The sequence below is a fragment of the Acipenser ruthenus genome, chromosome 10, assembly GCF_902713425.1.
Source record: "Acipenser ruthenus chromosome 10, fAciRut3.2 maternal haplotype, whole genome shotgun sequence".
Classification (NCBI taxonomy): domain Eukaryota; kingdom Metazoa; phylum Chordata; class Actinopteri; order Acipenseriformes; family Acipenseridae; genus Acipenser; species Acipenser ruthenus.
Window position 1 is genome coordinate 49799055 of NC_081198.1, and position 15613 is coordinate 49814667.

At 39.2% G+C, this 15613-nt stretch overlaps 2 protein-coding genes across 4 annotated transcripts in view; both read right to left on the minus strand.

Moving 5' to 3' along the window:
• The window catches only part of dnah7 (dynein, axonemal, heavy chain 7), a 55999-nt gene extending 47718 nt beyond the window's left edge, over positions 1-8281 (minus strand). For both annotated transcript variants that reach the window (XM_034013893.3, XM_034013875.3), the window contains exons 1-14: positions 7895-8281; positions 7070-7144; positions 6573-6681; positions 6086-6266; positions 5524-5617; positions 4984-5164; positions 4386-4458; positions 3798-3923; positions 3251-3370; positions 2415-2598; positions 1963-2142; positions 1252-1524; positions 856-983; positions 285-363 (exon numbers count right to left, since the gene is read on the minus strand). In XM_034013893.3, the coding sequence (XP_033869784.3) occupies positions 285-363; positions 856-983; positions 1252-1524; positions 1963-2142; positions 2415-2598; positions 3251-3370; positions 3798-3923; positions 4386-4458; positions 4984-5164; positions 5524-5617; positions 6086-6266; positions 6573-6681; positions 7070-7144; positions 7895-7912 (1821 nt within the window). In that variant the 5' untranslated portion in view covers positions 7913-8281. The remainder of the gene's footprint in view (positions 1-284; positions 364-855; positions 984-1251; positions 1525-1962; positions 2143-2414; positions 2599-3250; positions 3371-3797; positions 3924-4385; positions 4459-4983; positions 5165-5523; positions 5618-6085; positions 6267-6572; positions 6682-7069; positions 7145-7894) is intronic.
• Positions 8282-9820: 1539 nt separating this feature from the next.
• LOC131738192 (leucine-rich repeat flightless-interacting protein 2-like) lies at positions 9821-14781 on the minus strand. 2 transcript variants are annotated; one of them, XM_059032508.1, is made up of 6 exons: positions 14635-14781; positions 13008-13057; positions 12315-12432; positions 11855-11934; positions 11652-11756; positions 9821-11378 (listed from the first exon to the last, which is right to left on the minus strand). In XM_059032508.1, exons 1-6 carry the CDS (start codon positions 14657-14659, stop codon positions 11268-11270), a joined length of 489 nt encoding a protein of 162 aa, XP_058888491.1. In that variant the 5' UTR covers positions 14660-14781; the 3' UTR covers positions 9821-11267. The 2 variants fall into 2 exon arrangements, with proteins under 2 accessions (XP_058888491.1, XP_058888490.1); XM_059032507.1 differs by lacking the exon at positions 14635-14781 and adding an exon at positions 13557-14627.
• Between the last annotated feature and the right edge of the window lie 832 nt (positions 14782-15613).

The following is a 15613-nucleotide window of genomic DNA, read 5'->3' on the forward strand; positions in this document are numbered from 1 at the left end:
GGAGACTATAAATTGTCCTCAGCTGCACGATTCAAGTATGAACAAGCTTTAAGCGGGCAGACACAAATCACCCAATAATAACTTAATAGCTCACATGGGGGGTTTAATATATTACACATTTACATGTTGGTGCTTTCAGATCTCAAATTCAAATGGAATTTTAAAGGAGCAGTAAACAAGGTTTTTAAAATCCATTATCACTGGTCCCCCTTTTCTTCTTTTGAAGATCTTTTGAGTCTTTGCTTGTATTTCATTTTACTTCAATGTGCAGATATTTCAAATACCTTGAGCTCCATCAGTTTCTCTGTGTTCGGAGGGGTGCTCAATGCCTTCTCTGCTATCTCCTCAAAGTCCTCACATAGCCTGTAAAAACAATCCAAAAACTCACCGGGACAGTAACATTTTTCACTGGAACATATTGTGTTACAGAGGCCAGGGAAGTGAGAGCTAGGTAGCAAGCTATCACCAAATAACTGCAGACATATGGCATCGCTCGTACAAGCAAGAATAATGGCACAGGATAGAAATAGATGGAGTAACTTGATTAAAATAATTGTTTGCTGGGCATCCCAATGCGCCACTTGGCACACTGGAATTGACTAACTGACTTATTTTGATACACCTGCATTTATAATATCTGTCTCAAGTTAATGTATTTGGTATTCAGCTGCCTTTACGGTGAGGCTTCTAATTCTTAAAGTCTTTACTAGCCAAGAGTAATATATATATATAATGTTTCACTGTGTTAATTGGACAGCTACGATTGCTATAACCTGGTTCAGAATTACAACACTACATTTCTAGCTAGTCAAATGTTAGTAATGCGCTTCCTACTCTTAGATCCAAAGGACTCACTGTCTGTTTGTGTCCTGGTGGTCCTTTAACAGCTTGGCTATGATTTTGTCGCACAGTCCTTCAGCCCGCTTGACCAGCGACCTGATCAACTCGTCACAGTGCAGCTCGAACATCCCCATCCGTATCATCTGCACAAACATTGAATCTGGTTAAAAATCACAGACAGAGAAATACAAATAACAGTGGAACCGCAAGGGGAAGAATAATTTTTGGGTGCAACAAAAAGGACAAAGCTGGTGTTATTGGCATGATTTCAAATGCATCACCTAGTGCACTCTATTACTATCAGTACAGTACAAACCAAGAAAAAAAAGACCTTCACTACAAATGAATGTGCCATAATACAGAATACACATTGAGAGCAGTGTGTTGCTCAGAAGGACTCCGGCTACGTACCTTGATGGAGTGGTACTGGATTTCATTGGCCAGGCTCTGGTACTTGGTGACCTCCCTCACGGTCTCATTGAAGGAGTGCTTCTCATGCAGGAACTGTTCCACTTCCAGCTCAGCCTGTCTGTTGACCAGCATGATGTACTTGTCATAGAGATGCAGGTGCGCCTGCGGGCCCACGCTCTCCCTCTGCACCACCTGCTTCACCACCTTGTACTGCTCCTCTAGGATCTCCGGCAGCACCACTGGCTTCAGCATGCTCCTCGACTTGGAACCGGGCTGGGAAAACACACACACATGTAGAGGCAGAGATACAGTCACACCCAAGTGCTGTTAGAAATCAGCAACAGGAAATTTACTCCTAAAAGCCTTTGAATTCAGCTGCTTTACTGAGGCACTTAATATAGGGAGTCTGATCACAGTTGCATCTGGGGCAATCTAAAACAGTTAGCAAGCAATTCAACTGGTAATGTTAGTCTAAACAAGTTGTTTACCTATAAAGGGTTCAAACAACATCAGCAGGATCAGCAACCAATTAACTTGTCTAAACTTAGCTAGAATTATAATAAAGTCAGCTAGAATTACCTGCTACCCCAACTACCTACAGCTGATGTGTGATTCAAATTTTGTGACTTCAATGGATGCTTTCAGCAAAATCAAAGGAGTAAATGATTTAACGAATTTACATCTGGTACACATCTGGTACACCTTTCTTACCCATTCAGAGTATAGTTTAGTCTCCACTCTTGGCACCAGGCTGACAGCTTTAATTATAACGTCGTAGACATTGAGGAGGACAATCTCAAAGTCTTTGAACTCTGGCTCGAATTTGATGGTAGTCTTGTCCAGGATGAGCCTCATGATGAAACCAGGGTGCTCATAGGCACGGACTGAATCCTGTGAACAATAAAGTGTAATTACATACCATTTATTCCTTAAAAGGTCTGGTCAACACCTGGTCTACAATTTGGTTAAAAGCATTATAATTTCTACTACGGTGTATATATTTGTCAGAATATTAAGGTTACATCTTTGTCAACGTAAGAAGCCATCATATAAATGCAGTCATAAAAAAGTATTCAATGCATAAAAGCTGCATTGGCTGCATTATGACCATCGCCAACAGAAGTGATTTTACAAGACCATACTAATCGCTGTGTTGTGCATACCGGGGGCTGATGGATGAGATTCGTGTAGTCCTGAATGGAGTCCAGCGCTAGACTCTGCAGCTGCCCAGTCATCAGGGTCGCAGCACCGTTAAAGAAGGACTGCAGTTTGGCACTATTGCTGTTACTGGGGACAAGCTTACGTTTGTTCCCTTGGTAATAAATATTCTGAACTTCTGGAAACCACCTGGACAAAAGCACAGGACAAAAGTTTATTCCACAGTCATGATAGATTGTTATTTTAGTCAAAAGGTGGCACATGGGCAGCAGTATGGAGTAGTGGTTAGGGCTCTGGACACTGGACTAGACTCTTGACAGGAGGGTCGTGGGTTCAATCCCAGGTGGGGGACATTGCTGCTGTACCCTTGAGCAAGGTACTTTACCTAGATTGCTCCAGTAAAAACCCAACTGTATAAATGGGTAATTGTATGTAAAAATAATGTGATATCTTGTAACAATTGTAAGTCACCCTGGATAAGGGTGTCTGCTAATAAATAAATAAATAATAGGGGATGGAGTGTTTTTTGGTGGTTATCTAACTAGATGAAATGTACAGTTTGCAGAGATTTAAAGTTATGGTTTTTTTGGTTTTGTTTTGTTTTTTTATATATTCACAAATATGCCTCGACAGACACTAATTAACATAACCATGCACAGTATTTTGTCTTGAAAAACTATAATCTGGGAATACTGAAACCAGGCAACCTGTACATAACCCAGTGTCATAAAATGTTATTAAATGTGCAGCATATTGGAGGTCAGCAGATCCACCACCCCCACCAACCCCTCAACCCCCCCCACACACAGACACACACACGGCTTGAAAGCCACCCCCATACTTTTTGAGGAGCTTCTCTTTGGCAGATTCAATGTGTCTCATGACCAGGTTCTGAAAGAGAGACAGCTCCATTGACTCCTGTCGATTGTGGAACTCCTCCACGTCAATCATTCGCAGGTTTCTACAGGAGACACAGAGAGGGGGGATTTACAATTAAGGAGAAAACTCAGGGTAACACATTGGAGTATACTGTAATTATGTTGTAATTTACTGTTGACATGGCATAACCGTGAAATAAATTAATTATCGAATCATGACATAAAGAGGCGTATTGTAAATTAAAATATTACTTTCTTTTTTTTTTTTTTTTACTGTATTTTCACCAGTTACCTAGAAAATGAAGAGAGGACACTTTTTATTATTTGTGTGTACAAACCCACGGTGCTTTTCAGTATTGTCTGTACCATTAGATCTTAATACAGTTGCATTACATGTACTACTGGCATGCTGATTATTGCAGGATAGTGTGTTGGCACCATCTACTGATGCAATGAAGCATTACAACTTTCAGGCCACAAAAATGTCCTGCACTGTACCACTGTACTGACTTGAAAGAGACATGCCACAGGTCCAGCACGGCCAGCATTGTGGGGTTTATGGCATTTAGTTTGGCTTTCATGATTCTGCGAGCCGTCAAAAATGACTTGTTCCAAGGCTTTGGCACAATTTCCATCCTACAAATGACAAGAACAAGGATTAGTTATTTTGGGGTGGTATCTTTTTAATAAGATCATCAACAATATGTATTAATAATATTAAAGAAAACATTATAAATTACATTCATGTATTTAATAAAATGAAAGAAAAATAGTATCTCAAGCACTGGTACTCTTTAAATGTTTTATTTTTATTTATTTAAATTAAAATAACAAAGGCTTTACTCCAAACAAGTTAGTTACTCTATTTCTTTCATAAAGAGAAAAACACCTGTGAAATTTACAAAACTGGTAAAAATAAATAAATAAATAAACAGATATGGTCCAGAATTTAAGACCGTTTTAGTAGATTTTCTTTTTTTTAATTTTAATTTTTATTTATTTTTTACATTTTGGAGTAAAAAGCTTTGAAAATTAACCCTAAGAATCTTTATAATCTTTTAATAGAACCAGGTGATTGCAGACATTTTCTCCACTTACTCAGCTCTGTGAGGAGGAATATTCTTCACCTTGTCCTCTTCCTTTTCTCTGGGATCCTTCAGAACAAAATCCACTGAAACGCCACAAAGCACAGAATATAAACTGATTAATCTCTCCTTAGAAGTTATTGTTTTCTGGTTCTGGAATTTACTAAACTACAGTATGTGTATCTTTATTCGTTATCTACTACTACTGAGCAGTGGCAACTTTTGGGATGGAATATTTCGGGAGGTAACACAGGCGAAGCATATACGTGAAATTAAATTGCACTGATAAATAGCATTCAGAACCCACATTTCACTGTACCAGCCAGTTCAGCCAACACGTTTTATTGCCAAGTATTGTTTTCAGGCAACATCCATTTTTATTGATGTGTTTATTTTATTTTATTGTAACATACCGCATAAGTAGGTTCCTGATTCCTCAAGTAGCTTTGGATGCATATACTGTATCCTAGTGTGTTGCCAGAAAGGTGGACTTGTCAACACTGGGTTAATGCTTCACCACCTGTGGTATGGTATGTGATATAAACAGTAACCAATGTGTGGCCATGCGAGATTGGCTGTGAACTGAAAGGAGGATCAGAAGGCTTACTTACCAATAGCTTTCTTTACACTGAGTAAGTAATCCTCTCTCATTTCATCGGAGAGTGTCTCAATGGTGTCAGTGAGCTTTTTCAGGTGGCTTGGGACCAGAGCCAGCACATTTTCCAACCAGGAGTCCTCCATTGCAGCCACATGCTCCGTGTCAATGCCATTGTGGATGTAATAGTAGTACCTCTGACAAGCCAAAGACATTGTGAAGGGAAACAGTGAGAAACCTCCTGTTCTGCAGCTTTGTGAGTGAGGCATTCAAGTGTGAAACACTTACTTGCCAAGAGCAGGATAATGTTTTCTTAAGGTTCAAATGGAAGCAGTGTGGCAAAGTGGTACTGTAAGAGCTAAAGGACTGAGAGACAGTGCGGCCAAGTGGTTAGAACTGAGGGACAGAGTGGCAGTGTTGTCTAGTAGTTAGAGCTGAAAAACTAGGAGGCAGCGTGGCCCAAGTGGTTTGAGATGATGAACAGCAAGCCATTATTAATGTTCAGTCAAATTTTGCTCTTAAACGTACAGTATAATATTTCACTTTCTCCTCTTACCAAAATATCCCTTTCTGTGGCATTTGGAGATCCAGATGTTGGTGGCTGGACCTCATCCAAAGGACAGGGATGGCCGGTAGCAGAGTCTTGCTGCCTATAAAGCAGCAAAATGCATTTTATTTAATGTATTTGATCAATGTTTTTATTGCTAGGCAGCTGTCTCTTTTTGTATTTCTCCAGGATTGCAATTTTTACAATCTTTACGGTGAGTAATGGCAATTGCTTGTGTATTGTTTACACCTAAATTAAACAGCTGAAAACTGAGAATTGCTTTCCTTAGATTAAACTACTTAACATTGTGATGTGATTCCAAAATGAAATCCTATATAATGCAAAAAAAAAAAAAAAAAAAGTTTAACTAAACCTTTGTTCTCTCAACACTTGTTGGCAGATAGAATACAACACATGGCTAGTGTTGTTATTTCAGGGTGTAGGCTGGTTCATACTTTAGTGTTACAATCTCCGGGTACGGTCATGACACGAGCAGCACAACACGCCAAGTCATAATGTCTGTCCTGGCACATGGCAAGCATGAACCTAGTATATAAAACAAAACACTTACATGATGATATTGACCAGGGCGCTGCGGAACTGCTCGCGGTCCTTCTTTGGCTGGGAGTAGTTGCTGCGCTGCTTCGAGGTCGAACCCTCGGCCGCAGCTCCATTGACTTGTTTCTGGCTTTCCACAGGGGGTCCCGGCTCCAAGGTCCGTTTGCGCTTGTGTCTGAGAGCAAAAGAGTCTCCTGTAGGAATGGGAAGAACCAGCATGCTTTAACTGTTTCTGTCGTTTGTTTGGTTTGTTTTGTTTTTAAATACTGCAGCTATATTCAGTAATAAATTGTCATGCTTTGTTGCTTTAGACCTGGGCTTATAGCCAAGGTAGTAAAAATGATGACTGAGGTTTGGTGTGCTTGACAATGCAAGTGTGAGTACAGCACTAATTATAATTCCATCTGAAATCCAGGCTGACAGGCTCACTCTGATTGCAGTGGGGTCTTATTTTGTATTGTGGCTCCATTGAGGCACACACTTTGCACAGCTGCACTTACTGGAAGACAGTGTTGTTTTGGCACCAAATGCATTCTGTCCATCTTCTGTTTGTTCAGCTTTCAGGAGAAAGGAAGGTCCGGTCTCCTGCCACTTTGGCTTTGAGCAGACCTAAAACATTACAACAGAGAGAGCTGTGTTTGAATAGAGAGAACAGTGAATAATGCATTCAGATCCGGCATATCCTCTTACAGTTGCTAAAAGATAGAACAGAATTCAGCTCTTTGCATCAGAACTGTACTGTATTTATTGAACTGTGTTCCATTTTACTAAATTCTATTCCCACTTTCAACTGATGAAGCGGTCTTAAAAACTTGAATATTTGGTCCAAATAAAAGACATCAGCTGCAACATTTTTTCTATTTTTGTTCCTAAACAAATACAGCAAACATAACTGTTTACTTAAGTATGCAACTCTTGAAGACACACACACAAAAAAACAGAAAAAAACCCCATCCTGTTTCCTACAGAAGGCAGTTGATTGATCAGGACATATTACCTGTGGGAGCTGAGGTAAAAGTAAGGCAGGGTTCTTGGGTATCTTCCCTTTGCTGTGCAAAGCAGTCGGCAAGTACTATATGGAGAAAAATACATCTTGATTAAAACATGTCAAATGTTCACTTTGATACCTCCCATGCGCAAACACATGGTATAATACAAATACAGATACTAATTACAAATACACCACTGCAAAAATGCAAAAGAACAACATTGAAAACGAACAAATCACACCTAAAACACACAGATACCAGTATGCAACAGTATGGGGCTGTTCTCTTGACTTGACAAGTTTCTTGTCCCATTTTTATTTTAATTGTCTTATATATATATATATATATATATATATATATATATATATATATATATATATATATATATATATATATATATATATGGCTCTTTGAGCTTATATATATATATATATATATATATATATATATATATATATATATATATTTGTGGCTAATACTAGGAATACAAAATCTAAATCTGTGTTGAACTGAGTCAGGGTAGAACTTTGTTTTACTAAATAATAATTTAAATAATACGTTTATAATACAGTACTTTCGTACAGATTGTTGGCATATGGGGTAGTCTACACTTGGGTTAACTCAACTGAGCCAAATCCTTTAGGAATTTTGTTCTACTGTTCCTTGATTTATGTTTTAATCAAAACGACACTATGATGTCAAATGTACATTACCAGCGTTTATGTATACTAATGAATAAGTTAATATAAACACTTTATTGTTTTAGCCTGGCTAATGATAGTGTTATTAAAAAGTTGCATTAAAAGACTGAACTCGAAACTAATGTAACTTACCGGTACCCGAGTATCCATGCTGTGTTATTCCGATTATTATTATTATTATTTTAACAATAATGTTGTTTACAGAAACACTTCATTTCTGTATTCCGCTTCTGTCCGGATAGAAACTGTACTGCTATGGACGTGTTTACTAGGTTAGTCGCCCAGCAACCCTCCGCACTTTGTCAAGTTTTTTTGTAAACACAAAATGTCAACAATAAAAAAGCAAATGGTTTTCACTAGCTCGAGGTAATCACACAGAATAGACACTACACTTTACGAAAACGACTATTGATTCACATAACAGTTATTCACGTTATGTTGCTGAACACCGCTCTGTTGTTCACGTGTGGCGTTTCGAAAGTCACGGCAGGTTGCTGGGGAAGGTTGCTAGGGAAGGTTGCTAGGGAAGCTCGTTATAGGAAAAGTGGACAATAAAGCGACCTGCATAGTTTTCAGAGTGCCAAGACCCACCTTACCCAGTACTAGCACCCTCTAGGGGACAAAGCACTTCGTTAAATTAACTGAAACAAGTTTTCGTTGCACTTCACTACAACTTTACCTAAACACGCAAGTCTGTACTGATTTGAGGCACATTGCATAGAGAAGTAGTCCTGACTGGGTCGTTTTATGTCAGTTTTACACCACTTGCTACTCCCATGCTTTTTATATCGTGTTTGGGAGATGCAGTATAATGGGCCCTATTCAGAAAGTGTCAACGTCTCTTTTATTGTATATAACAGTTTGATATTTATACAACTGGTATTACATTATGTATTAACACGACCTATAAAAATAAACATACACATTGTGAATAGGGACCCCCATGCCTTAACTTTGGACAGGTCAAGAAGATATTGCTGTTTCTGCTAGTAGGCATGTTTAAAACCCAGCATATTTTACCTTTGGGACCGTCTCTGGGCAACCATGGGTAAGGTGGAATTTATTATTGAGGCCACTATCAAACTGGGGTGTGCTCCTGTGGTCATGCACCAGTAACAGCTTAATGATTCACAATAGGAAATCTCTGAGAAACTCAGTATCAGAATTATTAGTGGAGACCCCTAGTGGTAATTTTTATACTGGCCTCATTCCAACCATGGTGGAACAACTGCAGGTCCAACCCAGTGGGTCATTACTGTTTTCCATCTTCACAAGTCTGGCTGTTTTCCAGCTCCTTCTTTATACACACAGACACACACACCTCGGATCACCCTACAGTCAGCTTTGCATGGATATTATATATCTCCATGTCTGTATCCTAGCAGTGAAGTATGGTAAGTTATGTTTCAGTGTGTTTCTACGTTGGGGTTTCCCCCCCCCCCCCCCCCCAACGATTTCTTTCACTGTGGATTCGATCACACAATATAGGAGTGGTTTATGACCAACATTCAATTTCAAACTTAACAATCCCTTGATTGCTGCATGAAGAAAAATGATGTACTGGGTAAAAAATAAAAAAATACTTTACTTACCATTGATAAACTGCATAATGAAGTGCATGCTGATAGCAGCAATAGTAACGTCAATATCATAATTCTTTGATGAGTGTGTACAACCTTTACAGCCGTTTCTGTATGTCTAATTCAAAGGGTTATTACTGATTTTTAATAAAATGTTACGTATATGGGACCGATTTATGATCACGGATTCAAACAAATCACTGTTCTAAACAGGGTCAAGTCTCAATTGAGAAAAATCATGCTTATTGAAAAGATCCCTTGTGCTACCTGAGCCCTCACAGCTGTGGTCAGTCGTCAAGGAAATGAGAGGAGCAGAATAGCTGGTTACTGTAGTGCAGATGAGCATGTTGGTCAGTGATCACACTGGCAGCTGGCTCTGTGTCTCGCTGATGAATGCGGTGCTTCCATTCACACCCAGCTCATTAATGTTGTTAACACGCTAACATAAAGGGAGTGGTCTGCGAAACACAATCCACAGTTTAAAGTTTGAATCCTTTAATAGACACTTAAAATATTGCACAATGAATATACATTTTGAAGATGTTTAAAGCTTTGTAAACACTATTTCAATGCATCTTCCAGAGCTGAAGATAACAAACCCCGGAGTTGGGAGGAAGTCGGACAGTATTCCTGCAGGCCACGCTATATATATATTACACACACTGACTATGGCCAAGTCATTTTTCATATAGTACAGTTGTTTTTGTATTCCTGGCGTGTGAGATATTTAAAATGCTTTACACTCAGTGGCATAAAATTACTTTCGATGTTTGCTGTCCAATATTTCTACAATCTAATTATGCTCACTTATGCTGTATTTCTAGTACAAATACAACAAAAAAATAATAATAATGCATACAACTAAGTCATATTACTGCAGTTGTTTACTTTTGTTAAAGAAAGTTGTGACAATAAAAGCTGGTGAATCACAAATGTGATATTTTCCACGGTGATGGTTGTTTACAGTATGTTCTGTAAAAAATAAACAAGAATAATATTGCTTGTAAATTAGCTCATGCTACGCTAAGGCCATATGCAGGTTCCATGGTTCACCTACATCAAGGGATACCATTGGTTACAGGAGCTAGAACCAGCTTTAACACAAGAAACAAAGTAACTCCAGAGGAGGAAAAAGGTAATGCTGATTTTGGCTTGAAAAGGAGGTATAACTGTGACAGCATTTCTGATACCTTACATTCAAATGGGAGAAGAAAACAAAACCAAAAAAAAAAAATAGGATGCAGGTTAATGCTGCATTTAATTCCCTTAGTCTCCAAACACTGACACAATTGTCTGCTTAAAACAGAGCAACAAGAAGAAAATGCCAAGCTTCCTGCACCAAGCTTTATATAAGTGAATGACACGTATGTATTAGTTACAGTGGTGTTTCAAACAAGCAGCGTGCAAATGGACGGCTCCAGAACCAGTGTGGGCACGCAGACAGGAGGTTCCAGAGGAGAACAGGATCAAGACTTCCATGCAGAATGTTCCTTAGCGTTGAGACAGCGCTTTTCATTTCCAGATAATGGATCTTTATATCATGTGTTGTCCAGTGACAACACTGAACAAGGGCTCAAGACGCTTCCAAATCCCCAATCATTCGGACTGGGACAACTGGCTGCAACGGTCAGTCAAGACCCATCTATTATTGTAAAGCGATAAACGAAGCTAGGCACAAAGTTCATCTGCCACCCTGGATACCTCGTGGTAGTGTTGGGGGTGTTGCTTGGTAGCCAATTCCCAGAAGACCAGGATATGAAGTGGCACATTGGGCATGTATCATATCTGTGCAATTGTATTATACATTTTTTTTTTGCTTTTTTTTTTTTTATAGTGCATGGTACAGTGAAGCAAAAATGAACGTCCTGTGTGATATTCAATCAGCCGTCGGCCTGTGATTTTTTTTTTGTGTACATTTTGTGTGATTATTGCTGGGACATCAGGGCGCTTCTGTTTGCCTTCATTTTCTCCAGGCGCTTCACTAGGTGGCTGTTCCCTACTTCCAGCTCGTCGATTTTATCCAGTGCAGTACGAAGCTGAGGAGAGGAGAACAGTGAATTAGCTGCTTCTTTCACACCTACGTATGCTACGTATCTGACAGCCTGTTTCAAAGTGAACATTAAGATGGGCAATACAATTATACAAAATTAATTGGGTATGGTAGTATGTCTTCCTCTTACCTAGAATCTGCAAGAAATAAAGAAATCACTGACTCCATTCCAACTTATCATTTGTTTTTAATTGCGTTACCTACGGTGAAGCTTTTCTATGGCTAGTAAATTAGCAGGACCTCAAATAGTTCAAATTACCTCTCTTTGCAGCTTGCGCTTTTCAGCTTTGAGATCATCTTCCACCTTCTCAGCGTTTTCTGAAGCACTTTTGTAGCGAGTAACCTGACCTTCCAATCGTATTACCTGAATTAAAAAAGAAAAGACTTAAACTTTGCTACTCTACAGCAGTGCTGGAACAAACATGCTATTTTCATATATCTCACAAACATTGAGATACTTACGTTTTGTTCCAAAGTTGTTACTTCTTGTTCTGATTTTACTAGTTTAAATTTGAGGTCACTAATTTGCCTGTTAGAATCTCCTGCGGAATATTAAAAGACAGTTTAATATTAAGCACTGTTCTCTCTCATACACATAGTTCATATACCGTTTGTGGATTGCCATATGATTTGTGTTTTATTGCATGCTTGACTATTATTTGTAGATAATTGAAATACAATGCAATAGATTAAAGGTTGCTACAGCTTCCTGGTATCTTATCACTTCCTGTACATTAGGCCAATGTGTGACCTTCAGGACAGGAAATTATTAAAAGAAGAGAGTTTTTATTGTGTACTTCAAGAACCTTAAGTTACAGTTAAAAAAAAAAAAAAAACTGTGAAAACTGATGTCAAACTGACTGATGCTGCACTCCTTTAATGAACAGTAAGTGTCCAGTATCTCAGAATGTGTACGTCTTACTCTGTAGATCCATCACGTGCACGTCCGTGCCGTTCTCCAGCACCTCCTCTTCAGAGACCACGCTTTCCACATTGACATTTTTCTTCTTGTCGTCCAACTGGGCTTTCAACTTCCTGATCTGAGAAGAAAGAAACATGACATGCAGAGGATGGCACATAGTCAAGGGGCAAGCATGGTGTGGAGAGGATGGCACATAGCCAAGGGGCAAGCATGGTGTGGAGAGGATGGCACATAGCCAAGGGGCAAGCATGGTGTGGAGAGGATGGCACATAGCCAAGGGGCAAGCATGGTGTGGAGAGGATGGCACATAGCCAAGGGGCAAGCATGGTGTGGAGGTGTGGAGAGGATGGCACATAGCCAAGGGGCAAGCATGGTGTGGAGAGGATGGCACATAGCCAAGGGGCAAGCATGGTGTGGAGAGGATGGCACATAGCGAAGGGGCAAGCATGGTGTGGAGAGGATGGCACATAGCGAAGGGGCAAGCATGGTGTGGTTTGATTTACTTTGCAGTTCTAATATTTCCCTTTATTCAGAACCATGTATGTTGTTTATTTACTACAGCGTCTACCGCTCTACAAATAGGGACACATGTATCAAGGGGTACAAATACATACTGGGGCAAGGGTTCACAAAGACTTCCCCAAGTGACAGGTGTAACGTTACACTAAGATCACAAGATAATATCAAATTTACCTGCTCCAACAAGCTCTCTCTTTCATCAACCAATTTTCTGAGTCGAATCTCTGAGAGAAAAACAAGGCAGGTATAATTGTATTAATGACGATGAAGCACCATAGAGACACCTGTAACCTGTAACCCTGCTGAACACTTTGTGTGCTCCACATGCTTGTTTGTTTCCACAACAATACACATGGGCACAATGGGGGACTTGACTGAAGACAAAAAATAATTTAATAAATACATAAATTAACAGCAGTCTCTTGCATATCAGGCTTTAACCCTTTAGATCCTGGTGTGCCCATGAGTGTGTCTTATAGAGTTTTATGACCACGACCCATATCGCCATTTTCAACAGGCTCAGCTTTGCTACCGTAGATAAGGATACAGCCGACAGTTTTATTGGACCTTTTGTTGCACTGATCCTAAAATATGGAAAACAACAAGGAAAAGAATGAGACATCTGGTCAACAGGGACCTGTTGCTTACTTAGGGCCTGTCCCCAGTCCTGCTGCACTCAGGAGAGAAAGTCCAGATTAGTAAATGAGGTTTAATGGCACATACCATAGGGAGAGAAAGAGGAGGAGGAGGAGGAGGCATGGAGGGAGTTTAGTTCATCGTCTGCCTGCCGCATGCAAATGACCTTTAATATCTTCTACTTGGTTAGCATGCAAATACACTAGGATCGAGACAAAGCTGGAACACAAAATCTCATGTGCATGTTAATAACATTGCAATTACAACACACCTTGTGCATGAGTTAACCACACTTATTTATAAAGCATTAGCATGCTAGTTACCTGCATGGAACTGCACAGAATTTACTGGAGAGCTAATGCTTTTCAGTGTTTCGCACTAAATTCCAATTTGCTGTCTTTTTGTGTTTGTACATTCAAAATGCATTCCTTTCAAGTCTTTGTGAGTTCTGGATTTTCCAAAAAAACAACACATTTTCAAACACTAATTAGTTTCACTTGCTAGCGTAATTATTTTGACATACATTTGCAATCCAGCCTGAAGTGGTATCCCATACTGCAGGACTGGACACATTTCTGTATTGATAAACTGTGTTTAAAAGTGTAGCAACAAATCCCTTTATTTATTTTCTTCTCTGTTGCTCTACTATTGCTTAAACTGGCTGCCATCTTGCTTTTGCTTCCTGGACTTGGGAAATCATGTGATAATGTGACCCTTAACTCTGGCGACTCCACTTGCTACATGGTAAAGTAACAGAACTCTGCAGATCCATTCAGAATTATTGAGAACTATTTAAATAGCATTTTGACCTATTTGTATTTCAAATAGTACACAAACTATAATAAAAACAACCTTAGTTGTTAAAATAAAATAAAAAACTACCCAGCAAGTCTACAGTTATCCAGATAATCAACATCCTACTGTATTTGGGTATAATGTTTCTAATTCAGTCAAACTGTATGCCCGGTTTTATTAAAATCCTAATTGTTTTGCATAATATACTGGTTATGTAAATCACTGTGCATCAACAAGAATCCTGTAGACATGCTGGGTAATGTACTGTATACTATCAGTTAGCGCTCTTCAGCTCTCCTTTAGCTAGGTTAATAATGATGATGATGAAATCTTTGCAAACATAATCAGCAAGTTGTTCAAATATTAATACCTTGCAAACCCTGAAATATAATCATCTTGCATAACTCGCCGGGCACTGCTGTGGTCAATGCAGAATTCAGGGCTGTGGTTTTGTGTGTATAGAATGATGGCTTTCAGAAGTTGCAATTCCTCAGCAGTCCCGGTCTTCCCCAGCCATGTTCTTGGAACACTTGCCATTCCTTAAAGACATGCAGGACTGAGAGTCTTAGTTTCCAAGTTGCAGTCTGAGATATTCATTCTCTGGCTAGTTGGGAAAGTGCTCAAGGTTTCATACATTGCAAAGTGGATGAATGCAATACAGGGAGCACACCGCGCCTAAACTTCTTACTGGACACTGTTTATACAGTAACATCTATGTCATTATATTTCAGAGGGTTTTTTTTTTTTTTAATGTTCAGTTCATTACGTTAAAAAAGAGAAATAACACAATCTAATTTTCTTATCAAGTACTGATCTAATATTTGCATTTGGAAAGCAGAGAGCTCTTCAGTGGCAACACATTGATGACACTTCAGAGCTTGCTCCTCTGTGATATTTATTACACTGATCGCTGGTTTCACAGACCCCGATTATCACTAAACTTGGACTAACTAATGTTATTTTAGGTAAAGCAGTTCAAGACTAATGCTTGGCTTTATTGGTGGTTTGGATTGGATCGCCAATAATTCTTCCACCAATCAGTGTGGCATACAGTGAGCGATCCCGGCCTCTGACAGACTGGTATGCAGCACAGGATAAAGAAGTGCTGGGCAAGGGAAAGAATGTGTCGAATGTCAAAGTGAATATGAGAATATGAGAATGGCAGTGAGTGATGAAACCCATTTGGTTGAAAAAATTAAAAGCAGACCAGATATTTACATCAATGAATTTAGAAAATCTGGAATTTATGATGCGCTCAGGAACTCCGAGGCAGTGTAAACTGAGCCTGCTACTGTGGTACCTGTATGACTGTTCCAGTTTTGTGTTATTTTTTTTACAAGGGGTTAATT